The sequence below is a fragment of the Jaculus jaculus genome, chromosome 9 (genome assembly GCF_020740685.1).
Source record: "Jaculus jaculus isolate mJacJac1 chromosome 9, mJacJac1.mat.Y.cur, whole genome shotgun sequence".
NCBI lineage: Eukaryota > Metazoa > Chordata > Mammalia > Rodentia > Dipodidae > Jaculus > Jaculus jaculus.
The window spans coordinates 45,968,732-45,995,917 of NC_059110.1; the positions used below are offsets into that span (position 1 = coordinate 45,968,732).

The 27,186-nt window shown below is 39.0% G+C and overlaps 1 protein-coding gene across 5 annotated transcripts in view; it reads left to right on the forward strand.

The window, feature by feature from the left end:
- Positions 1–20,871: 20,871 nt before the first annotated feature.
- The window catches only part of Tbc1d32 (TBC1 domain family member 32), a 241,396-nt gene continuing 235,081 nt past the window's right edge, over positions 20,872–27,186 (forward strand). For all 5 annotated transcript variants that reach the window (XM_045159402.1, XM_004651239.2, XM_045159398.1 and 2 more), the window contains exon 1: positions 20,872–21,046. Coding sequence is in view for 4 of the 5 variants with exons in the window: in XM_004651239.2 (XP_004651296.2) it covers positions 20,877–21,046 (170 nt within the window). In the remaining variant the exon portion in view is untranslated. The remainder of the gene's footprint in view (positions 21,047–27,186) is intronic.

The window sequence follows — 27,186 nt, forward strand, 5'->3', positions numbered from 1 at the left end:
TTGCATTAATGAATAGCTCAAGAAAATGGTAAAGCTTTAGGTTTGAGTATGTCTATGAGGGTGTACAAGTCTCAGTATATTATGTGGGAAGATATAACCTCAATGTAATCAGACACCAATGAAATAGATGGGAACCCACATAGATAGAGAAAAAAAAGAGAGTGAGAGAAGGTATGTTTGCCTCTCTTCTGAAGTTCAGGTGCTTTTCTTTTGTCTTTGTGTGCTGGTTTGAATTAGGTGTTCCTCTTAAACTCATGTGTTTTGAATGCTAGGTCCCCAGCTGGTGACAATTTGAGAATTGGAACCTTGCTAGAGAAGGTATGTTATTGGGGGCAGACTTATGGGGGCTATAATTGTATGGGCATTATATCCAGCTTCCCCTTGCCAGTGTTTGGTGCACACTCCTGCTGCTTATTGGTGATGTTCACCCCTGTTCCTGCCATGCTTTCTTTTCCCTGCTATTATAGTTTCCCCTTGAGTCAGTAATCCAAGATAAACAACTTTCCTCATATCAACTGTTTTTGGTCATGTACTTTCTGCCTGAATGAGAAGGTAACTACAATAGTAAAATTGCTACCAAGAAGCGGAGTCCTTGTTGATAGAACATGACTGTGTAGTTTTTGGTCTTCTGGGACTGATTTATGTAGGGAATGTGCAAGAATTTGAAGCCTTGGCCTAAAAGATGCCTTACAGTATTGAAGGCAGAGTTTGATGGACCATTCTTGTCAGAGTTGAAAAGACCTGAATGCACTAAGAACTAGGAACAGTGAGGTTTGGTTTATGAGGGGAAGAAAGAACATTGTCAGGACTAGTCTAGAAGCACTTTGTGTGAGAGGCTTGCTGGGTTCAGCCTGCCTATGTCTTGAGAACTTATGCAGGGTTACATTGCATAGAAATGAGCTGGTATAAGCATAAGGACATGAAACAGAAAAAATATATATATAAAAGAAAGCTTCAAGCTAAAGACAACAGCTTAGTTCAGCTGCAATTTTTTGAGAGATTACAACCATCAAGATTGGGCCAGAGGTTCTGCATTGGGGCAGCAGAAAGAAGGTGGACTCCTTTGAAAGTAAGGGGACTGAATGCTGAAGGAGTATCCTGCTCATCAGCCTTATTCCTCTATGCATTAATGAGTTGGTAGCCCACCTCGTACTATGAAGTATAACAATTGGAGGAAAGAGGGGTCATGAAAATTGCAGTGTAGTTTTGTTATTTGGAAATAGCCATGGGCATTGTGAAGAAGGCTTGCTGGATTACCTATATGGAGACCCCATGGGCCTATGAGGATGAACCTTGGGCTGCAGTAGAGATTCACCAGGACTTTTGGAATGACAGGATTGTGAAATAGCCATGAAGGAGGGCTGCCAGCTTGGGAAGCATTGTTCCCCAGGTTGTGAGGAATCCAGCTGGAGGGGTAGAACTTGAACTCCAAAGACTCTTCACTAGTTAGAGTTGTTTGCCCTGTGTGTTTTGAATTTTGCATTGGTTCAATCTTTCTTTGTATGCCCAGTACTGTCTTTTATGGTGTGAATGTTTATTCTGTGCCATTATGCTTTTTAGTTTTATGGCTCAATTAAAAGATCTTGGACTACGGGGATGTTGGAGTATTGGGATTAATAGAAACTATGGGTACTTTTAAAGTTGGACTGAATACATTGCATTTTCATCATGGATGGTCATAAGTTTATGGGTCCAGTGGCATGGGTCCAATGGTGGTTTGAATTAGGTGTCCCCAATAAACACATGTGTGCTGAATGCTAGATCCCTAGCTGGTGGCAATTTGAGAATTGGAGTTTTCTAGAGTAGGTATGCTGTTGGTGGTGGGTTTATGGGTGTTATAGCCAGTTCCCCCTGGCAAGTGTTTGCCCCTGATATTGTAGAGCTTCCCCTAGAGTCTATAAGCCAAGATAAATCATTTCCTTCAATAAGCTGCTCTTGGTTGGGGCCTTTGTTCTAGCAAGAAGAAGCTGACTGCAACAATTCCTGTGATTGCCTTTCTTGCTGATGGAATTACCTATAAGCGCTCTCATGCTGTATTTTTGAACCTTAATGTGTTATATTATCACTGAGTTAACTTTCAAAATTAAAACATTTAGCATTTAAATATTTTATAACATATTTCATAAATGAGTCATATAAGAAGGTCTTCAAACTGATGTGTACGTTTGAATGTTTGTGTGTATGTTTGTTTGTGTGTGTGTGTGTGTGTGTGTGTGTGAGAGAGAGAGAGAGAGAGAGAGAGAGAGAGAGAGAGAAGAATATGAATCTATTTATCTCCTTATCCCAAGTACTGTGATGCTGAAGTAGTGGTTTTATCCCATCAAGATGTCTTGTACAACTATGCTATTGCACCGATACTTGTAACTAACATAAACGTCTTCAGGAAGGATAAAGGAAGCTTGAAATATTTTCCTTCCTGTATGTCTTATTATAGATTCATGTAAATTTGAGGGAAATAGCACCTGACTATCCTGCCATCTTTGTCCTCTATCCCTGCTGACCTCCATCCCCACTGACTGCCTTCCTTGCTGACTTCTACCTTACTGACCTCCATCCCCACTAGCCTCCTTCTTTACTGACCTTTGTCCCCACTGACCTCCTCCCTTGCTGACCTCTGGCCCCACTGACCTCCATACCCACTGACCACCTTCTATGATGCTAATTTGAGCATCACAAGATAAATCCCAGAAATCTTATTGTTACTGAATGTTACAGTCAGGTTCGGATTGCTGGCAGACAACACCAGGTTTATTTTGGCTTACAGACTGGAGGGGAAGCTCCATGATTGCAGGGGAAAACTATGACGAGTATAGGGTGGATATCACCTCCTGGCCAACATCAGATGGACAATAGCAATAGGAGAGTGTGCTAAACAGTAGCAAGAAGCTGGCTATAATATCCATAAGCCTGCCACCAACCATACACTGTCTCCAGGAGGCATTAATTCCCAAATCTATATCAGCTGGGAACATAGCATTCAGTGCATCTAAGTTTATGGGGGACACCTGAGTCAAACCACCACCCTTAATGTACATCTCTAAATAAAATTTCTATCGAAAATGCCCAGATCTCCAGATAAAAATTATAACTTCTTAACATCAGGCAGTCCACATTAAAATTGTCCTTAATGTCTTAAAGATATCATTTTATAAAGGTTTATGTAAATTAATCTTAAAACAAATCCTGTTAGGTTCATTAGGTTATTTAAGCCACTCCTTTCCCCCATGTCACTGATTTGTCTGGATAATTTTGTCCTTGGATAGTTGTTTCTTCCTTGTGTCATTTAACCTGTTTTCCTATTTTCTCGTGTTTCTTATAAGGCAGTAATTGCATTTAGAAGCTTAGTTAAATTTAAGTTACATTTCTTTTATTTTTTATTTCCTCCTTGGCATAATAGCATCATGGGTAGTTTCTGCTGTGTATCTTTCTTGCATGAAGAACTTTATCAAGTTGTCCAAATTCTGGTGATGCTGTAAACCATTCGATCAGATAGTATCAGCCTAGCTTTTCCAGTGGGAAGCTCTCCCCATGGCTTTTCTCCAGATACGCTTAGCAACTGTTGGTCTTTAGCTAGCTCCCAGTTTCACTAAATGCTATTTCTCTGATTAAATAATTGTGTTTACAGATACTAACTACATATCTTCTATAAATAATATCCCCAAGAAGCTTGTTAAAAGACACTTTGTAATGAAAGTTTGAAAGAATTCTAATCTTTATCAACTTGCAAAATGATATACTAGCAATATAGAAGCTTCAACAAGAAATTAAACAGTCCATTTTGGGAAGTTTGACTTTAAACATTTTTTTTTATAAATTGTAATATTTATTTGAAAAAGATTCAGATAAGCCCAGCTACATACATACATTTGTTGGGTATGTTGGTTGAATATCTTTTAATGACGAGACTGCAATATATATATTTATATACACACACACACACATATATATATGTATATAACATTTTTTAGATGTTTATATACCATCTGTATTTCTTCTTTTTTTTAAATTTTTATTAACATTTTCCATGATTACAAAATATATCCCATGGTAATTCCCTCCCTCTGTATTTCTTCTTTTAAGAACTAACTCTCTCTCTCCATATATATGTGTGTGTGTGTGTGTGTGTGTGTGTGTGTGTGTATGTGTGTGCGCACGCGCGTGCATGCGTGTGCGTGCGTGTGTGTGTTATTTTGTTGGAAAACTGAGGCAGGTGACTGGTCTATCCCACACTTTGGATATGGTCCCCAGCACAGCACTGGACTGCTTTACTTTAGTATATATGTATATATATATGTATGTATGTGTGTGCATATACACACACACATATGAAGAGAAGATCATGGGATGTTTTTATCTTATTGCTCATATGCATATTTTTCCCCCTGGAATGGTGTCTCTCCCTCAACCAGGAACTACTGTAAATTGAAAACAAGCCCCAGAGATCCTCTGGTATCTGCCTGCAGTGGACAGGGAGTGCAGATGTGCGTGGTTATGCCCATATTTTTAACTGGGTTCTGTAGAGTTTCTACCCATCATACTAAAGGAGCAAACACTCTTAATTAAGAGTTATCTCTTCAGGCTCCTATTTTAGGATATTTTAAAACCAATTCTTTTTATATGCTTTATATACTCCAGTCACTCTAGTTTTGACCTCAGATTGCACATCTTAACGCCAGTGTCCCTTCTGGTAAGCTCTGAAGCAATTCTGACACTATCCCATTGGTCTTAAACAGTTTCTTCCTTCTTAGAATCAAAGATGTCTGTCCCAGGGTCACTTTGTACATTTCCTATCCATAACCTGGAGTCAGCTTTTCCCTCGAGGGTTTGTGCCTTCTTTTAGAACAAAAAAATACTGAGAGATCAAAAATACAGGTGCCAACTCACAAAGATTTATCATTACTTCTAGGCATTTTCAGTCATTATGCTCTAACTGTAATACTTCATAATTGTATTTCCATTAAGAACTTAATCAGTACTTGGGAAGTAAGGCAGGAGGGTCACAAGTTTCAGGCCAGCTTGGGCCACTTGAATAAAAGTGATAGGAGGGCTGAGGAAGTAGCTCCGTGGAAGAGTGTATGGCTAGCCTGCCTGAAGCCTAGGTTCAATTCTAAATATTGTGAAATAGAAAGAGGCTAACATAATTTTTTGTTTTTATTTATTTATTTGAGAGTGGCAGACAGACAGAGAGAGAGAGAGAGAAAGAGGGAGGGAGGGAGAGAGATTGAGAGCGAGAGAATGGGCACACCAGGGCCTTCAGCCACTGCAAACAAATTCCAGATGCCTGAGCCCCCTTGTGCATCTGGCTAATGTGGGTCCTAGGGAATGGAGCCTCGAATCAGGGTCCTTAAGCTTCACAGGCAAGTGCTTAACTGCTAAGCCATCTCTCCAGCCCCATAAATTGTTTTTCTCAATTTTATTAGCATTTTCCATGATTATAAACAATATCCCATGGTAATAACCTCCCTCCCCCTACTTTCCCCTTTGAAATTCCATTCTCCATCATATCCCCTCCCCATCTAAGTCTCTCTTTTATTTTGATGTCATGATCTTTTCCTCCTCTTACAATGGTCTTGTGTAGGTAGTGGCAGGCACTATGAGGTCATGGATATCCAGGCTATTTTATGTCTGGAGGGAGCACATTGTAAGGAGTCCAACCCTTCCTTTGGCTTTTACATTCTTTTTGCCACCTCTTCCACATTAGATCCTGAACCTTGGAAGATGTGATCGAAATGTTACTCAGTACTCCAGTCACTTCTTTCCAGCACTATGATACCTTCTGAGTCATCCCAAGGTCACTGCAAGATTTTACTTGAATGTGCAAAGCTATATATATTCAGACAAGGAAGGTTTGATAAAGTTGGCTAAGTGCCAAGAGATCTCATATAACAAATTCCTTGGGGAATTTACCAGTCTAATATGAGGGTGTGATAGTGTTTCAGATTATTAAAATTTTTAGTAGTTTTTCAGTATACCATACCTGAACAATTAGACTTTTGCTCAAAACAGATCAAGAAAAACACATGACATATCTTAGTGTACAGGGGGAATAAGTTAAAATCTCCAAAAAATGGAAAGAACAGGCAACTTTTTGCTTCTCTTCCCAGGGAGTACCTGTCCTGTTTTTGTCTTTAGAAACTGATGTATATTATCTCATTTTGTTTATGGCTGAAGTGACTTTATTAGTTATTAGAATTATAACTCCCAAAGGTCAGTGCCCTCTTTGGTAGGCAAACTTCAAGATATACCACATTAAAAGGTAATATAGTGTTCAATTGATGTGATGCAATCAGTGTTTCCATATGTTCAAACTCTTTAAGATGTATCCTTTAAATGTGTGGACCTTTGTTTCTGCCATTTATATGTCAATGAAACTTAAAAGTGAATAATTTGGTATGTATTAGATTAGGACATGGTAAATGTGGGAAAGGAAGCAGTCATATCTTAATGGTACTTGTGGCTACTTCCTTGCAAGTGCCCTTGACAAAGTAATGAAGCTGGACATGCTGTGTCCCATGACCCATGAGAAGAAGAAAATGTATACATGGGCTTCAGCATTCCTAGTCTCAGAGTTTGGAATATATGTATATTATATAAAGAAATCCTTCCTCTTTGCTGCAATGAGATTTATATTTTCTGATAGTCTACTTCATTTGCAGTCAACTACAGCTGCTTTCTAAGAAAGGGCTTATAGAACGTAAGCATTTGAGCCATTTACCTACATAAGAATGCTGTTTTTGAGCTGAGTGTGGTGATACATGCCTTTAATCCCAACATACTGGAGGCAGAGGTAGGAGGATCCCTGTGAGTTCAAGGCCAGTCTGAGACTACATAGTAAATTCCAGGTCAGTCTAGCCAGAGCAAGACCCTACGTCAAAAAAATTCTGATTTTGTACTAGAGTTAACTGAAAGTTTGTGTTTATATTTCAAACCTGAAAATTACTTTTCCCTCAATATTTGTCTTCATGCCCTCCTTTTTTCCCCAGAATAACTTGAAATTTTTTCCTCATTATTTTGAGCATGAGGTCTTTTTTATGTGGATATTTGTTTTTTTATTTTTACATTTCTTCTTAAATTTTGTCTTCAATTGTTTCTTCTCATACATGTTTTTTTTTTTTCCCCCTGTTTATCAGATAGATACCTCTAGGATTTGGGTCATTTAATTTCTTGTAATTCATGTAATTCTTTATTTTATACTTATTAGTGTTCTGGGTATGATAAAAGTCATGACTTTTCTCAGGAAGACATGAATAAAAGTCTTGTTAGCTCAGGGAACCCCATCTTGCAATGGAAAAATCCCCAGAGCTAAATTTGCTAGTTTCTTCTCTCTAAACTGGAAATTTCCACCTCCCACGTACTTCCCCCTAAAGGGATCAGTAATAGCCACATCCACTTCTTTTCTCCTAGGAAATCAGTAACTGCCACTATTCTTTGCTCATGTAAAGGAATTGGCTGATTGCAAAATTTGCCCCTATCACCCCACTTCCTCCTCTTAGGGGCCTTTTAATTACTCCAGTGTGTGAGAGAGCCTTGCATGGGCTGTGTAGCCTCTGCCAGAGTGCCCTCTATGGACTTCACACCAATCAACCCTGTGCTGTTTTTCAGCTACTCTGATTTGTAGGTCTTCTCTGGCCAAGCTTTCCCTTTCACTTCTATTCACTCCAGACAAGTGTTAATGAAATACCAAGGAAATCATTCCCTGAAGCTTAGTTTGGTGAACTAATCTGTTTATTGTATGCTAGAAGAATAACAACTAAATGGAATATCAATGAATAACCTGTAGTTTTTCCAGAAAACTTTCAAGTTCATGATTTTGGCTTATATATTTTTCTATTGCTTCAAAGTAATGAAATATAATGACTGAATCACAAAATCTCAAACAATGTATTAACACTCTCCCCCTTCCCAACTTCACCATTGTAACTAACCAACAAGGTAATAATTGAGGGAATTAAGACCAGAACTAACTTTCTATTTTAGCATGGTGGCATATGCATTTAATCTCAGCATTTGGGAGGCAGAGGTCAGAGGATTGCTGTGAATTTGAAGCCACCCTGAGACTACACAGTGAACTCAGTCTGGGGACCAAAGCCCAGGAGATTTTACACACCACATGTAGGATAGGTATTTCTACCTCAATTAACCTAATCTAGAACCTTACTCTCTACCATGCCCAAGATTTGTTTCCTTACTTATTTCAAATACCATCCAGTTGAAAGAATTAGCTATCACAGTGACAGCTTATTTAACCTGCACAATAGGTAAGCTAAGCATTAGAGTTGTTCCCAGGTTAGACATTCAAGGATGCAATTAGTTGTAGAATGAAATTATTTGGAAAAATTGTGTTTATACTGAAAAATATTTTAAATACTATTAATTTATTTGCAAGGATACACAGAGAGAGAGAATGAATGAATGAATGAATGCATGAATGAATGCCAGGGCTTAAAGCCAGTGCAAACTCCAGATGAATGTGCCATTTGGTGTTTCTGGCATCTGGCTTTATGTAAATAATGGGAAATTGAACCTGGGATGGTAGGCTTTGCAAGCATGTACCTGTAACCACTGAGGCATTTCTCTAACCCTCTGAAAAATAGTTTGATTAAAAAAAGGGTGGCACACACCTTTAATGCCAGCACTCGGGAGGCAGAGGTAGGAGGATCGCCGCGAGTTCAAGGCCACCCCAAGACTACATAGTTGTCAGTCTGAGCCAGAGTGAGACCCTACCTGGAAAAACCAAAAATAAATAAATAAATAAAATACTAGATGTACTTATCCAGACCTTTTCCCTGTCATTCCTGTTTCTCTTGTCACACCTATTTCCTAAAGCATTTACTTTTTTAAAAAAATAATATTTTGGGCTGCATTAGCCTTTTATTTATTTTTATTTTTGTTCATTTTTATTTATTTATTTGAGAGTGACAGACAGAGAGGAAGAGGCAGATAGAGGGACTGGGTGCACCAGGGCTTCCAGCCACTGCAAACGAATTCCAGATGCGTGTGCCCCCTTGTGCATCTGGCTAACGTGGGTCCTGGATAATTGAGCCTCGAACTGGAGTCCTTAGGCTTCACAGGCAAGCGCTTAACCACTAAGCCATCTCTCCAGCGCAAGCATTTACTTTTTTTTTTTTTTTTTTTTTAAATTTTTTATTTATTTATTTGAGAGCGACAGACACAGAGAGAAAGACAGATAGAGGGAGAGAGAGAGAATGGGCGCGCCAGGGCTTCCAGCCTCTGCAAACGAACTCCAGACGCGTGCGCCCCCTTGTGCATCTGGCTAACGTGGGACCTGGGGAACCGAGCCTCGAACCGGGGTCCTTAGGCTTCACAGGCAAGCGCTTAACCGCTAAGCCATCTCTCCAGCCCCAAGCATTTACTTTTTGTATCAAGGAATATAGAGAAGATTTAAAGACACATCATCTGGTGATTTGAGAATTAAAGCCTTTCAGGCATTAGTGTGCTGTTGGGGGTGGGGCCAGCTTCCCCCTGCCAGTGTTTGGGAAACTCCTGCTGTTGTTGTCCACCTGATATTGGGCAGGAGGTGATGTCCAACCCCACCATCATAGAGCTTTCGTGTGAGTCTGTAAGCCCAAATAACCCACTTTCCTCTCACAGCTGCTTTTATTTGGGTGCTTTGTGCCAGCAACAAAAGGTGACTACAACATTTTGGCTCACAGTTTAAAGACACATGATCCACGGTAATGAGGAACAGGTAGTTAGTGGAAGTGACCTATTTCCCCCAACAAGTCTCTACTTCCTAAAGGTTAAACAATCTTTCAAAATATTTGACAAAAACTGGGGACCAATGTTCAAACACATGAGTTTCTGGCAGACCTATCATATCCAAAATACTATTCATTACTGATTTTCAGTGGAGAGAGTTGAAAAGTTTTTACATCATTCTATAACTGCTTAGTAATAGTTAAATATGGGAGGACTTTGTAAAGTATGCTTGATTATAGCTTTTTATTATATGATGATGATCCGTTAAAATCTCTCTTTGTTGATCCACTAATATTTGAGCAGAAGTCTAAAGTGGTATACTGGGTTATTTGTTTATTTATTTATTTATTTATTTATTTATTTATTTATTTATTTATTTATTTATTATTAGAGACAGAGAGAGAGAGAGAGAGAGAGAGAATGGGAACATCAGGGCCACTAGCCCCAGCAAACGAACTCCAGATGCATGTGCCATGATGTGCATGTGTCATCTGCATTACATGGGACCTGGAGAATTGAACCGGGGTCCTTAGGCTTTGTAGGCATGTATCTTAACTGCTAAGCCATCTCTATACCTCCTTTACTTTGTATTTTAAAGACTTGGACGACTCGGGCTTTGTAGGGCATGGCCATGGCTATCTGAGGTTGGTGTGCTATGTCTTCTAGCTCATTTCTTTCTTACCAACGGAGCCATTTCTCCTCAGTTAGTTTACCTTTAATATTTCACTAAACCATTTTCCACATTTGAGAAAAACAAATTCTCGGCTATCTTCTCTCACACTCTTGTTTGTCCGTGTGGGTTTATGTATTTTGTTTTTATAATTTTTGCAGTGCTATTGGAAGGAGTTAAAGTCAATGCATGTGTTCAAACTGTCATATTTAGTAGCCCAAATATATTTTTTATGTCATAAAGTCTCAGTAAAATGTTTCTTAGATGGGTGTTTTAGTCATAACAAATGTGTATTGCATGGGTGACCTTGCTTAATAGCAAAATAAATTTCTGTAAATGATAAAAGAAGCTTTAAAAATTACTCAGTGCTCACTTTTATGGCATAAGAGTACTTCTGATATTTTAATATAATTTTGTAATATATGAGAATGCTTTAAACATTATTGGGTTCCACATGTTGTGTCTTATATCTGCATTAAAAGGAGTGTCACTTAGTTTTTATCCATAGAATAACTTGTCACTGAATTCTGTTACATAGATTGCTTCTTCCAATGAAAATTATTTTTAGTGCTTTATTAACTTTAAAATGTATTATTCTACTATTAGTGATTAGTGAACATAGGGAAAAGTATATAGGAATTGAAGAAATATGATGAATTTTATTAAGATGCATGAATAAATTTGAAAACTGCCACTGAAACTACTGAATATTCCAAAATACAAGGGTTATTTTAACTCTGTGTCTGAAAAAATGCCCAGAAAATAGGTTTAAAAAGTAGAAAAGTGGTAAATGTAGCTTACATGAACAATATTCATAGTTTATTTATATGACACTAAGCTTTGTATGCCAAGATTTATAGAAAATCATAAAGTACTGTTTTTACTAAGACAAATATTAATGAAGTCACAAGTTTCCCCAAGTAAGGATTCTTGGACCTGGAAGAATCATGCAAAGCCATATGTAGCATCTTGTGTATTTATTTGTATACATGTTTCCTTCGTATGCTATGTTTCTCTTAGACTGAACTAGGGAGAACAGCAGTCATCTCTCCTCTTATTGTCCAGTGTGCCTACCATAGCAAATACCAAGTGCCCCACACAAAGCAGAAGGCCTATACATATTTGATTAGTAGACGAACAGTAACTAATTTTATTGAGATGGTCAGTGACTGGAGGAAAAGCCAGAATACATTTACTTCAACTCATTTCCTTTTGAATCTTAAATTCAGCATTTGTGCAAGATGCATGGTTCTGTGCTGATCTCTGCCTGCCTCAGTTGGGATGAACAGCTATGCAAGTGGCTGCATCTGCCCAGGCACAGCCACACACCATCAACTATCTTCAGCTGACTGGCTCCACTATTTCTACCTCTTGAGATAGTTTTGATGTTGGGAGGGAAAGAGGAATATTATTTTTGAGGCCTCTTTCACCCACTTTTAAAGGGAAGATAATTTATAAAATGGAAATAAAAAAACATTAATAACAACTAAGCAGTTGGGGCTGGAGAGATGGCTCAGCTGTTATGGTGCTTGCTTGTGTGCAAAGCCTGACAACCCAGATTTGATTCCCTGGTATGTACGTAAAGCCAGATGGACAAAATGGCCCATGTGTCTGGAGTTCTCCTTTTTTTTTTTTTTTTTACAATTATTTATTTATTTTATGTGTGTGTGTGTGTGTGTGTGTGTGTGAGAGAGAGAGAGAGAGAGAGAGAGAGAGGGAATGCCCTAAAGAGAGAGAATTGGTGTACCAGGGCTTCTTGCCACTGCAGTCAAACTCCAGATGTGTCCACCACCTTGAGAGCATGTGTGACATTGTGTGCATGTGTCACCTTATGTGTCTGGCTTATGTGGGTTCTGAGGAGTTGAATCTGGATCCTTAGGACTCACAGGTAAGTGCTTTAACTGCTAAGACATCTCTCCAGCTCTGGAGTTCTTTGGCAATGGCTAGAGGCCCTGGCATGTTACCTCTCTCTCAAATAAATAAAATTTCAAAATTAAACACTGTACTAAATCTTAGTACAAAAAACAAACAAAAAAGCAAAAAAAAAAAAACCAAAAAACCCACCCAAGCTCTTCTGCTTCATTGTTCTTTCCCATCCCAATTTCACCTTTTCAGAAAACTGTGTCTAAATGTTTTGAACTGCATATATATATATATATATATATATATATATATATATATATATATATATATTTTTTTTTGGCCATTTCTCATCAACTCAATACAACAGTGCTGCCATTTATCAACATTAGATGTAATTTTTGCTATTATGCATGGAGATTTACTTCACTTATGCTATCTCTGTACTAATTTGGATTTGATTCCCCATTGTGAATATTTACAAATGTGTGGTAGATATTTGTGCTATATGACAAATTTAAGCAAAGAAAACTTCATGTATAATGGTCAAATATATAGTTGTGTGTAGGACATACATGCATGTATGTATTAAATAGTATATAATCATGCATTGCACATAATAGACATTCAATAAATACATTGGAGAAATGTTTACAATATATAAAAGTTTAAATTTCCACTTAATATGTATTTTTGTTATTAAACATTTATAGAAGGGAGTTTTAAGTGGCTGACATTAACAGTATATGGACATACCATAACTTATTTAACTTGAAAACTATTGTGAATTTTAATGTGAAAAACAAGCTGCCTGTAAACTTGTTTTTATTAAGATCTTTTTTCTTTTTTTAAAAAAAATTTTATTAGCATTTTCCATGATTATAAAAAAAATCCCATGTTAATTCCCTCCCCCCTACTTTCTCCTTTGAAATTCCATTCTCCATCATATTATTAAGATCTTTATATTTCCATTTTATAAATTATCTGCCCATTAGAAGTGGGTGAAAGAAGCCTCAAAAATAACATTCATCTTTCCCTCCCAATGTCAAAATTGTATCTCTGCTCCTTGATGCAGAGTTTACAAAATACAACTAATAAATCAAAAAGTTCTTAATCCAATCCAAAAACTCTTTCCCCATAGTGCTATTTTTTAAATTTTTGTTAGCATCAGAACTATGCTAATCATCTATTGGATATTATTTATTCATGAAACTTTTTGATTTTATAGATATAAGTTAATCTGTATTGTCTTATGGGGGATGTATATGAAACAATGTCTTGCAATGTAGGGCAGGGTGATCTCAAACTCATAATCTTGCCTTAGCCTCCTGAGTGCTGGGATCATAGAAGTGTATTACCACACCTGGTTTATCTTGAGTATTACCAATTTTAACTGTGGTTGAGGATTTATTTTCATATATGTACTGTTCTTTATTATATGATTGTTAAATTGTTCTGTCAACTATTTGGTGATGTCACTAATTTGAAATGCTTAATTGTTCCAATCAGTATCTTATATTTTACTTTTCTGCTTTATCACTATTTGGGGATTCTTAATTTAAAAAAAAATTCAAAGGAAAGAAATTTTAAGGATTTGACAATAAATTTCACAGTGAAATAAAAATTAATTGCATGGCTAGTTGTATTTATTTTGCCTTTAAATATATAACATAGGTAATGGAATTGCAGTAACATATTTTACATATCCACAACTTCCCGTGAAATGGAACTACAGTTTTCCTTCCTACTGTGGTATATCTGTCTATGGAATATATAGAATAGTAGTTCTCATTTTGTGCAGTTCTCTTCTTTCCTAGCAGGCATTTAAACTATATTTGGCTATGTTGTCATTACAATGACTTGAAGTACTTACTGGCATCTGTAGTGTAGAATAGCAGTATCAAACATCTTGAAATATACACAGGAAAACCTCTCATTTAAAAAGACTGGGGCTGAAAAGATTGCTTAGTGGTTAAGCACTTGTCTGTGAAGCCAAAGGATCCAGATTTGATTCCCCAGTACCCACAAAAGCCAGATGCACAAGGTGGTACATGCATCTGGAATTCATTTGCAGTGGCTAGAGCCCTTGAAGTGCACATTCTCTCTTTCTCTCTCTATATATCTGACTGTCTCTCTCTCTCTTTCTCAAATAAATAAACATACATATTTTAAAAAGGTTGTTCCATGCCTATGCAATTTGTTTTATTTTATTTTATATTTTGTGGCGCTGGGGTTGGACTCAGGACTTGGACATGTTAGGCATGTTTTCTTACACTGAGCTGTAATTCAAGCCCCACCCTACAGGGATTTTTGTAGTTCTGTTGGACATTCATGTAGATTAAAATGATCTTTATAAGTATCTGAGAGTAGGCATTATTTTATTTACAGAAAAATAACATTTTTCACATTTTTAATATACTGAATGTGGTGGTTTGATTCAGGTGTGCCCCATAAATTTAGGTGTTCTGAATGCTAGGATCCCAGCTGATGGAGATTTGGGAATTAATGCCTCCTGGAGGCAGTATATTCTTAAGGGTGGGCTCATAGGTATTATAGCCAGTTTTCCTTTACCAGTGTTTGGCACATTGTCCTGTTGCTGTTGACCACCCTATGTTGGTGAGGTGGTAATGTCCTTCCTCTGCTCATGCCATCATTTCCCCCCATTGAGCCTGTAAGCCAAAATAAACCCTTTTTCCCATAGGCTGCTTTTGGTCAATTGTTTTCTGACAGCAATGCAAACCTGACTGCAACAATGAAATTTCCAATTATGAAAAAAAACTATATAAATCAAGGGAAAAGTTTAATTTCTTATGTTCTGAATTTTACCAAATAATTTATTTACTATGTTAGAAAATAATATCACTAAACATTCATTTTTTTTTTTTAGAACTCAGTGCTATTTTTAAAAACATTTTAGTTACTCATTCATTTGAGAGAAAGAGGGGAAGAGAGGAATAGGTAGATAGAGAATGGGCATGCCAGGGTCTCCAGCTATTGCAAATGAACTCCAGATGCATGTGCCACCTTGTGCATCTGTCTTATGTGGGTACTACAGAATTGAACTTGGGTCTTTAGGCTTCACAAACAAGCACCTTAACTGCTAAGCAATCTCTCTAGTCCCAGGAATGTGTTTTATTCGGATTTCATTGTCTTTATTTTTTTCATTTTCATAATTATATATTTACAATTATCATTGTATACATTTATAAGGGTACAAAGTGATGATTTTTTAAATAAACATGAAATGACTAGTTCATGGCAATTTACCTTTTCATTTAATTTGACATTATTTTGTGATAATATCTTAGTTTTCATGTTATTCATGGTAAAATGCACAGCACTCAATTATTAGCTATATTTGCAAATGAAGTTTATGTTAGTTTTCTGTTATTTATCAAAAGTTAATTTAGGAAGAATAATTTGGCTCATGGCTTCTGTGGTTTCTGTCCATGTTGGACTTGTGGTGAGGCAGAACATCATGGTGGGGAGCATTTCAAGATGGCCATAATGCAAAGAGAATATCCCCTCTCTTGGTGAACCCCCACAAGATAACTTCCTCTTATTAGGCCCTACCTCTTAGAAGTTTCATCATTTCCCATTGGATTTGGTAGCTTACACCTTTAATCCCAGCACTGGGGAGGCTGAGGTAGAGGGTAACCAAGAGTTTGAGGCTAGTCCAGTCTACAGTGAGCTAAAGGTCAGCTTTGGCTAGAGTAAGACCAGGCCTCAAAAACAAACAATCACCCTAATAAAAGCAAAATAAAAACAAAGATTTTGTCATTTCCTGACAGCTTCATGTACTGGGGAACAAGTCTTTACCACTTGGACTTAGGGAACCATTCCTTATCCAAACTACAGCAAAAGCTCACTAATAACTATCTGTAACTTGGTGTTTGAGTTGTCTAATCTGTATTAATATGAGTATGCAATCAGTCTTACTGTTGGCCACTCTGTGCACATGCACACACATTTATGCATCTGTATGAATTTTTAAATTATTTTTTAATTTTTTTATTAATTACTTTTGTATTCAGCAAATACAGTAAGTTTGGTACCATTATTAGGCTCATCCGTGACCTACCCCTTCCCCTTGGCCCCTCCTTGTTGAGGTATATGGGTCATGCATTGTGGAGTTAGCCCACAGTTATGGGTAAAACAAATGTATTTGCATATCATGACCCAACATGTGGCTCTGGCATTCTTTCAGGCCACTCTTCCACAAAATTTCCCTGAACCATGTTGCATTCATTTTTGGTCTGCTTCATTGATGAGGTGTTGGGGGCCTCTGTTCTCTGGCTTTCTGATTTGGTAGGAGTTGATTTTTCTCTGTGTTGATCTCCTTCCCCCTTGTGCTGGTATCCAGTTCATCAGGAAAACAGCACCCTTGCTAGTTTTGCCAATTTTTGTTAGTTTCAGCTGGGGCCCTTTTGAAGTATAATGGGGTGGCTGTCTCCTTAGGATCTATATCTATCTTAACATTGACACCAAAGAGAAAATCCTAAAAGCAGCTAGGGAAAAACAGCACACCACTTTCAAAGGTAACCCCATCAGAATTATTTCAGATTTCTCAATGGAAACCCTGAAAGCTAGAAGGGCCTGGAATGAAACACTGCAAAGTCTAAGAACCTATGGCTTCCAACCCAAACTACTCTACCCAGCAAAAGTATCCCCATAATAGATGGTGAAGGAAAAACTTTCCATGACAAAACTCAGCTTTAAATTATATAAACACAAAACCAAACCTACAAAAAGTATTTCAGGAGGTACAACCACTTTGGAAAGCAATATGGAGACTCCTGAAAAAGTTGATTATAGAAATACCAACAGATCCAGTTATTCCATTACTGGGCATCTACCCTAAAACCTTCAAACCACAGGCCAGAGAGATTTGCTCAACCATGTTTGTAGCGGCTCAATTTGTAGTGACTAAGAGCTGGAATCAACCCAGATGTCCATCACTGGAAGAATGGATAACTAAGATGTCGCATATCGACACAGTGGAATTCTATACAGCAGTAAGAAAAAAATGACACAATGAAATTTGAGGAAAATGGTTGAACCTGGAACAGATCATTCTCAGTGAACTTACCCAATCACAGAAAAAAAATTGCCACATCATCTCACTCATATACAGCACCTAACCTGAATCTACCCAGCAAGCACCCTGTGGACTAGACACTAAAATGGGTGGGGAGGGAGAAGAGGGCAATGGAGGGGTGGGAAACACAAATCTAGACCCAAACAGCAATGGTACCATAAAATTCTACTTCCTAAAAGGCAGACCAAATGGTTGAACCTTCACAGGCCCTTAGAGGGAACACCTGAACCACATGACACTGGAGAGGGTATGATGAAGACCTTAATCTTCTACAGCTTCCTGCCCACTCTCTTCCTCTCTCCCTCCCTCCCTCTGTCTCTTTCTCTTTTCTCTCTAGCTTTGTATATTAGTTATCTTTTCCCTCCTTTTCATAGTGGGCACTGACCTGTAACTCCCAGTGCCAGTATGTGGCTATCATCCACAGTGAGCTTTTGATCAGAGAGACCTACAAGGTTTCCTAAAAGAAAGACAGGTTTCTGTCAGAGTACTTGATGACCCACCAAAGGCTCGTGGTAAGACCCTACTGCTGAAGATACCTTATGTGGTTGACAAGTGAAATGGAATGTCATGGCTGGAAGCTGGAAGAGAGTCAGTCCCCAGACAGTCAGCACATCTAGTACCAGAAGGTGCTACATGGGTGACTTGGGGAAAATGACCAATATCTGTGCAAGCAACTCATGGTCTAACCTACTTAGAAGCAAGTTTTATATTATTACTCACACAACAAGTCTTCTCTGCCAATATGTTGTTATTGTTTTTTATTTTTTTATTTTTTTAGGTAGGTATCACTCCTCTAGCTCATGCTGACCTAGAATTCACTATGTAGTCTCTGGCTGGCCTTGAACTCACAGTTATTGTCTTACCTCTGACTCCCAAGTGCTGTGATTAAATGCATGCACCACCACTCCTGGCTGCAATATGTTCAATATGCTATTTTTCACAAAATTGTGTATAATATGAAGCCATTTTGAAGTAAAGAATGCTTTGGCTAGTTAGCTATGGCAACAGTACTGGAGATATTGAAAACATCCTAATGGAAGGAGAGACACAATACCCTCATCTTAAATTAGAGAAATTGAGCTTACTTGCCCTCACTCCAGCTGTGAGAGATCCTGGGGAAAAAGCTACATTATATAAGAGGTAAAAGATTAACTAGAAGTGGGACTCATATTGCACCTTCAACGAGGTTGTCAACCAGGATGGGGTGAGGCTTCTTTTTTAAAAATTAATTTTTTAAAAATTAATTAAAAAGATTTGTTTATTATTTACTTATTTGAGAGCTACAGAGAGAAAGAGGGAAGGAGAGAGAGAGAGAGAGAGAAAGAGAGAGAGAGAGCGCGCGCACGCGCGCGAGGGAGAGAATGGGTGCTCCAGGGCCTCCAGCCATTGCAAAGCAACTCCAGATGCATGTGCCCACTTGTGCATCTGGCTTACCTGGGTCCTGGGGAACTGTGCCTCAAACTGGGGTCCTTGGGCTTCACAGGCAAGTGCTTAACTGCTAAACCATCTCTCCAGCCCTTTTGAAAATTAATTTTATTTACTTAGAGTGACAGCGAGAGAGAAGCAGATAGAGGTAGAGAGAAAATAGAAAATGGGCACGTCAGGGCCTCCAGCCACTACAAACAAACTCCAGATGCCTGCGCCACCCTGTGCATCTGCTTTACATGGATCCTAAGGAATTGAACCTAGGTCCTTCGGCTTTACAGGTAAATGCTAAGCCATTTCTCCATTCTGGGGTGAGTTTTCTTAATGGTGCAGGTGCTTAGGTTACTTCATGATGCAGCTTCTATGAGGCTGCCATCCAGGATGGGGTGGAACTTTGTGATGATACTGCTGCACTTGCATTATCCATGTACCTTATGTAACTCCTCACCCTACTCTGTAAGTAACCTCAATAAACTCATTGGTTCACCAAAACTTGTTTTGGTTTAATTGTCCTTTGGTCTGTTCTGTGCCCTTCCTGAGGGAGATGTGTGTTTATATCTCCTTAGGGGAAAAGTTTCCTACAATAAATGTAGATGAGACAATTAAATGAAGAAAAATCTTTATGAATAAATAGACTGCTAGAGTCACCATAGCAATATATTTTTGCTCCTGGAAGTAATAGCATAAACATAATTTTTAATTCTAGCTAATGTGTGAAGTATATCTGAACTGTACAGGGGAGAAAAATATGTGGCTGAATAAGGGGTGTTTATTAGTATTTTATCAGTCATCAGTGGTGTAGGATTGTTCTGTAGACATTGGTATCTCCTCCTCATACTCTGAATAAATGGCTTTTTGTAGTGTGGACAAGATTATGTTCTGTGGATTTATCTAGATCGGAAACTACACCTAAAGAAATATAGTTTCTGAAATAAAATTACTATGATATTACTCTGATTATGCACTATAGACAGCTCACACCACAGATATCCAGTTGTCCTATGACCAGGATGAACCACACAAACCCCAGATAGTTCAAATTAAGTGTCCTGCATAAACTCCATGTGTTCTGAATGCTGGGAATTAGAACTTTACTGGAGGTGGTGGTGTTGGGCCTAGCTTGGGGGGGGGGGTGTAGCCAGTCTCTCTTGCCAGTGTGGTGCTTACTGTCCTGCTGCCGTTTCCACCTTCTGCTCATGCCATCTTTTCCCTGACATCATGTATATGGTGGCCCTTGGGCCACCGCCTTGACTGCTCTACTGCTCTGCATCCCTTGTTAAGCAAGACCTCCACCGATGCGGTCAATTATTTCAGTAACATCTTCATCTTTATGTCGCCTCCGGACCTTCCATATTTTGTTTCTTATTTTTTTAATGGGGGGCGGGGAGAATATGAATCTATTGGCGGGCCAGCGTCTATAGCTACTGCAATCGAACTCCAGACACAGGAGTCACCTTGTGTGTCTGGCTTACTTAAGGTCTGGGGAGTTGAACCTAGGTCCTTAAGCTTCGCAGGCAAGCTCCTTAACTACTAAGCCATCTCTCCAGTCCTTTGTTTTTCACCTGTCATTGGGTCAAAAACGAATGTGGTTTCCACATCCGCTGCGCGAAGCAATATTCTTGCATCATCTCATAGGCCCCAGGCGGGGCTCCAAGCGGAGTGTCAGCCCAGGAAGAACAGCATGCACCAACACTTCAACCCCCCCCTCTGGCTTCCCACCTCCCAGCTTGCTTTTATTCACCCCTTCTGCATGTCCCTCCCAAAATCTGAGAGAACAGGACGGCCCCGCAAGCATCTGGGTGGTGTGGGGCTACTCCCGGCCCCAAGGAAGCCCTGGCAACGCGCTGACGTCACGCGCCGCTGGCGCGTTCTCCCGTCAGGCCCCTCGGCCGACTACTCCGTTGGTCCGGGCAGTGCTGAAGGCCCGGCCTCAGCCCAGTGTCATAGCTCGGTTTTCCCTAGAACAGCAGCCGAGGCTCCGCCCCCCTCCGCGCCGGCCACTGTTTCCTAGGGAACGACGCCACGTGTGGGCGGGGATCGGGTGGCGCGCGTGCGCAGTGCGCGGCGTCCGCGGAGACCCCGCGGTGCTGGCGCGGAGGTTTGATGCCCATCAGGACCATGGCCCAGTTCTCCTGCGAGGACGAGCCGGTGCTGCAGGCGATGCTGAAGCAGTTGTTCCAGAGCGTGAAGGAGAAAATCACCGGTGCTCCCTCCCTGGAGTGCGCCGAGGAGATTCTTCTACGTCTGGAGGAAACTGATGAAAATTTCCACAAGTAAAACTGCTTTTAAGTTTTTAAGAAAGTCGTTGAAAGATGGAAATGATGGATAAAGAATATGCATTTAATGATTTGCTAAATAGGTAGTTCAAGGTTCAGTTTTTCCTGTATATTTTCCCCAAGCCGAATTTATCATGTTTTTAAATATTTTAGAAAAGTCTCTGCCTCTGGTTTTGCTGTTACAACCGGCTTATCCTAATTATGTACTTTTTTCTCCCGAACAGCATAACAGCATTAATTGTAAATTAGGCATGTTCTTTAAAGAACAGCTTTGCTACTTAAAGGAAATTCCCGTCGCTTTACCCCAAAACAAGGATCCCCCAGCTCTCTGTTCCTTTGCTGAGCTTGTCTCATGACTGCTGTCTGTAGTTCACCACTCTCACACTGCCGGGAAGTACTGTCCTGCAGTGACTTAATTTGCAATAAAGTACCCAGAAAGGGGTAAGGCACATTGTAAATGTCCTTACACATTAGTACAATGATGGCTTAGAGTTAGGAGCAGTAAAGAAAGGAAGTTTGGGAGGTGCCATTTGAGGAAGATCTTGATAGACTTATTTTAAAGCTTTAAAGATCTTGAAGTTGTATATAGAGACGTGTTTAACTTTTGATTTTGTTTTTGTAAGTTTTTTTAAGCTTTTCGATTTGAAAGTTTATTCCGAGTTTCCCTCACTATGATTAATAGTAACATATTTAGTATTTGCATTTTATTTTATACTTTTTTTTTTCCAAGGTAGGGTCTCACATTAGCCAAGGCTGACCTGAATTTACTCTGCCTCCTAAATGCTGGGATTAATGACATATGCCACCACGCCCTGCTTTGCATTTTATTTTAGTCTCATGCAAATAGCACTGAAAAATTTTCTTGTTATAGCTGGGAGTGGTTGCACATGCTTTTAATCCCAGCACTTTGGAGACAGAGGTAGGAGGAGCACTGTGAGTTTGCTGCCACCCTAAGACTACAGAGTGAATTCCAGGACAGCTGGACTGCAGGGAGACTGTACTTTGAAAAACCAAAAAAAAAAAAAAAAAAAATTGTATGTTGCCATGAATTATTAATTAATTTAATTAATTTATTTCTGGTACTAAGGATGGATGGAACTCAGGGCCTTGCACACACTAGGCATTTGATGCTTTTACAGGCTCTTGGGTATGAAGGAACTTTTACAAGTATCCCATATGAGCATTGTGAGGTCTGTGAATCCTTTACACTTCTCCAAAGCTTGTGTGTATTAGTAGTTTCTTGGGGCAGTCATTTAATCAGATTCTCAAGGGGATTTAAAAAAGGATGGGAAGAATCCTTGCAGAATTTCTAACTTCTTTAATACACACATGTGTTTTCCTGTGTAGCCCCAGACTGGTCTTGATTGTTCTACTTTCTTCTGAGTGGTGGGTTAGATGCCCAGGTTGCAGCCTGTTGTTATGTATTTGGTTCTTTTGTGTCTGCTTATTTCCCCAATATGTCCACTACTGATAACATTAGTTGGATGAAAATGCTCACACACACACACACACACACACACACACACACATGGTTTTTAGAGCTAGGGTCTCACTCTGGCCTAGGCTGACCTGGAATTCACTATGTAGTTTCAGGGTGGCCTCAAACTCATGGCGATCCTCCTACCTCTGCCTCCTGAGCACTGGGATGAAAGGTGTACACCACCATATCCTACGATAATATTCTTTATTTTAGAGATACTAAGAGATCAGTTTTTATTGGTAGCAATGTATTTTTTAAAGACTATAATGTAAAGTTGGGTGTGGTGGTACATGCCACCTCTTCTGCAGTGGACCCTGAGCCTTGGAAGGTGTGATAGAGGCGTTTCAGTGCTGAATACTCCTCTGTCATGTCTTCTCAGCACCATGATGCCTTCTGACTCATCCAAGGTCAGTGCCATCAGAAAAAAGAAGCTTCTCTAACCAAAAGTGTGAGTAGCATTAATGTATGGGTATGAAGATTAAGAGAAGTGCATACTGGGAAGTTTGGTGAGCATAGTATATATATTTAGCCAGACAGTAGCAGATGTTATACCCCTAGGGCTCATGACTACCCCTGTTGTAGGTTTTCAGTACCAGAGATGTTTTCCCTACCATGGAGCAGGCCTCCAGTCCAATTAGACAGTGGTTGGTTTCCTCCATAACAGACATGCCACTATTGTACTTGTTGGCTCATTTGGCCTGGCTGGCCAAATTTAAGGCTTGTAGTGTCCATTGTTGAGTATCTTCACTGAACTATATACAGCATGACTTTTTCCAGATTTCTGTCAGCTGGTCTGCATGGAGGAGGTTTTCAGCTCAGCTCTAGCAGGATTTCTCATTGAATCACTCCCATTTACAATTACATCAAATAAATAAATAAATAAATAAATAAGTAAATAAATAAACTACCTTTAAAGTACCTTGGTTAGGAATAAGCCTGACCAAGGAAGTGAGGGAACTCTACAATGAAAACTTAAAAACACTCAAGCGAGAAATTGCAAAAGACATTAGGAAATAGAAAGATCCCTTGTCCTTAAATCAGAAGAATGAATGTTTTGAAAATGGCAATCTTACTGAAAGCAATCTATACATTTAATGCAATCCCCATCAAAATTCCAGTGGCATTCTTAACAGAAATAGAAAAAAAAAAACAATCCAAAAAATTCATTTGGAAGCACAAAAAAACCTCAGATATCTAATGCAATTTTGAGCAACAAAAATAAGGCTGGTGCTATCAGCATACCTGATTTTAACCTATATTACAGAGCCATAGTAACAAGAACAGCATGGTACTGGCACAAAAGCAGACATGTAGATCAATGGAACAGAATAGAGGACCCAGATGTAAGTCCAGGTACCTATAGCCACCTGATCTTTGACAAAAATGTCAAAAATACTCATTGGAGAAAAGACAGCCTCTTCAGCAAATGGTGTTGGGAAACTGTATATGTATCTGTAGAAGGATGAAAATAGACCCTTATCTCTCTCCATGCACAAGAATTAAGTCCAAATGGATCAAAGACCTAAATATCAGAACTGAAACTCTGAAACTGCTAGAGGAAAAAGTAGGGGAAACCTTTCAACTTATTGGTATTGGCAGAGACTTTTTGAATATAACCCCAATTGCTCAGGAAATAAAACCACTGATCAACTGCTGGGACCTCATGAAATTATAGAGCTTTTGTATGGCAAAGGACACTGTGAATAGAGCAAAGAGACAACCCACGGAATGGGACTAAATCTTTGCCAGCTGAATATCTGATAGAGTATTAATATCTAGGATATACCAAGAACTCAAAAAATTAAATAGTAAGAAATCAACCCAATTAAAAAATGGGCTATGGAACTAAATAGAGAGTTTTCAAAAGAAGAAATACAGATGGCATATAAACATCTTAAAAAAAAAGTTCTATATCCCTCGTCATCAGGGAAATGCAGATTAAAAGAGATTCCATTTCACTCCTGTCAGATTAGCTATCATCATGAAAACAAATGTCCATAAATGCTGATGAGGATGTGGAAATAGAGGAACCCTTCTACCTTGTTGGTAGGAATGCAGTCTCTTCCAGACATTGTGGAAATCAGTGTGGAGGTTTCTGAGACAGCTAAAAATAGATCTACCATATGACCCAGCTATAACACTCCTAGGCTTATCTCTTAATGACTCATCTCCCTACCTTATAGATACTTCCTCAACCATGTTTATTGCCACTCTATTCACAATAGCTAGGAAATGGAATGAGCCTAGGTGTCCCTCAACTGGTGAATGGCACATTTACACAATGAAGTGCTACTCAGCTGTAAAGGAAAAAAGTTATGAAATTTGCAGGAAAATGGATGTATCTGACAAGCATTATACTTAGTGAGGTAACCAGGGCCCAGAAAGCCAAATGTCACATGTTCTCTCCATATGTGGATCTTAGCTACAAATGATTGGACTTCTATGTTAGTAGGAATAAAACTCAGTAGCAGATGGCTGGAGAGATGTCTTAGCAGTTAAGGCGTTTGCCTGCAAAGCCGAAGGACCTTGGTTTGTTTCCCCAGGACCCAAGTAAACCAGATGCACAAGGGAGTGCATGTGTCTGGAGTTCATTTGCAGTGGCTGGAGGCCCTGGTGCTCCCATTCCCTCTCTTCCTCTCTCTGTCTGTCTCTCTTCTCTCTCTCTCTCTCTCTCTCTCAAATAAATAAATAAATAAAAATAAAGTTAAAAAAGTTAAAAAAAAAACAAACAAACTCAGTAGCAGAGGCCAGTAAGGTAGAAAAGGAGATATAAAGGGAATAGAAAGGGAGTGATGGGGGAATTAATAGGATGGTATTGTATATATGTAAATATAAGAACAGATTAATGGGGAGAAAAGGCCTAAGTGAGGTCAGGGAAAGAGATATAGGAAAGGAAAGGTGGAGGCAGGGCTAATCAAAATCTAAGAGGATATAAATAGTTCATGTGGAAACCTACGTTTTAGGACAACGGAACACTCAGAAGCCATCGATTGTTACTAGAAAATTTTCAGTGCCTGGGATGGGATACCTTCCAGTGAGTTGTTGGCCTGGAAGGTCACTGATATCCCCAAAACATTACAGACCATCGCTGAGTACCTTGGTTTCCCACCAGGAATACATGGGAAGACCCTATTGCTGAAGTCTCCACATACTTGGGCTGCAAGGTCACTGATGTGTTTGTTTTAAAAGAAAGTAAGTGAGTCAGGTTTTGCTGGTTCTATATTTTGGGAACTTTTGATTTTTATCTAGATTTTCAAACTCATTGACTTAAAAATTTTCATTAGTATCCTTTTTAAAAAAATTGTAATATTTGTGGTTATATCTTTTTTATACTGTTGTTCCTCATTATGACTTCTCTTCTTGATTGATCACGTATGTATGTGGGAGGTTGATTAATCTTACTAAGTTTTTCAAAACACTGGCTAAAACCATTTACATTCATTTTAGTTTTTCTTTTTAAAATTTTTTTTAATTTATTTGAGAGTGACAGACAGAGAAAGAGGCAGAGAGAGAGAGAGAGAGAGAGGAAGGGAGGGAGGGAGGGAGGGAGGGAGGGAGGGGGGGAGAATAGGCACACCAGGGCCTCAGCCACTGCAAAAGAACTCCAGACGCGTGCGCCCCCTTGTGCATCTGGCTACTGTGGGTCCTCAGGAATCAAGCCTAGAACCAGGGTCCTTAGGCTTCACAGGCAAGTGCTTAACCACTAAGCCATCTCTCCAGCCCTCATTTTAGGTTTTCTTAATTTTACTTCTTTCTTTTTCCTTCTTGAGAAATATTTTAATCTTTTATTCCCCTATAAAATCTTAGCTCATTAATTTGGAACATTTCTTTTTTTCAAGGTATGTCTCACTTTAGCTCAGGCTGACCTGGAATTCACTATGTGGTGTCAGTGTGGGTTTGGACTCCTGGTGATCCTCCTACTCTGCCTCTGAAGTGCGGGGATTAAACGTATATGCCACCACACCTGTCTTTCTTTTCTTCATTTTTAATGTAAATATTTAAGGCTACGAAAAGTTCGTTAAGCTAAAATTGAGATCATTTATCTTTTTAGAAGTTAGTGCCTTATAATACTGTAATATTCTCTTTACAAATTCTTTAGGCAGATAAGATAAATTCTTCCTGATTGACACATGTTTAGTTGTTACTATTTCCTAAAAAGGTTTATTTGTGGTTTGCATGAAATAGTCAAGACTCTAAATTAATGGTTGGTTATAATCTTAAATTAAGATTTAATATATTTTAAATTTAGTTTAAGATGTTATGATTTTTTTTAAATTATTTATTTATTTATTTGAGAGCGACAGACACAGAGAGAAAGACAGATAGAGGGAGAGAGAGAGAATGGGCGCGCCAGGGCTTCCAGCCTCTGCAAACGAACTCCAGATGCGTGCACCCCCTTGTGCTAACGTGGGACCTGGGGAACCGAGCCTCGAACCGGGGTCCTTAGGCTTCACAGGCAAGCGCTTAACCGCTAAGCCATCTCTCCAGCCCAGATGTTGTGATTTTTAAAAGTAATTAGAATTCATATATCTGTTAGTTGTAGTAGCCTGAGATATGTCTTGAGAGAGGACTTTTATGTAGACAGAAGAAAGAGGAATGTCTGTTATGTTTATAGAATCTTAAAATTTCAGAGTCAGATGGGATATTAAAGGGCATT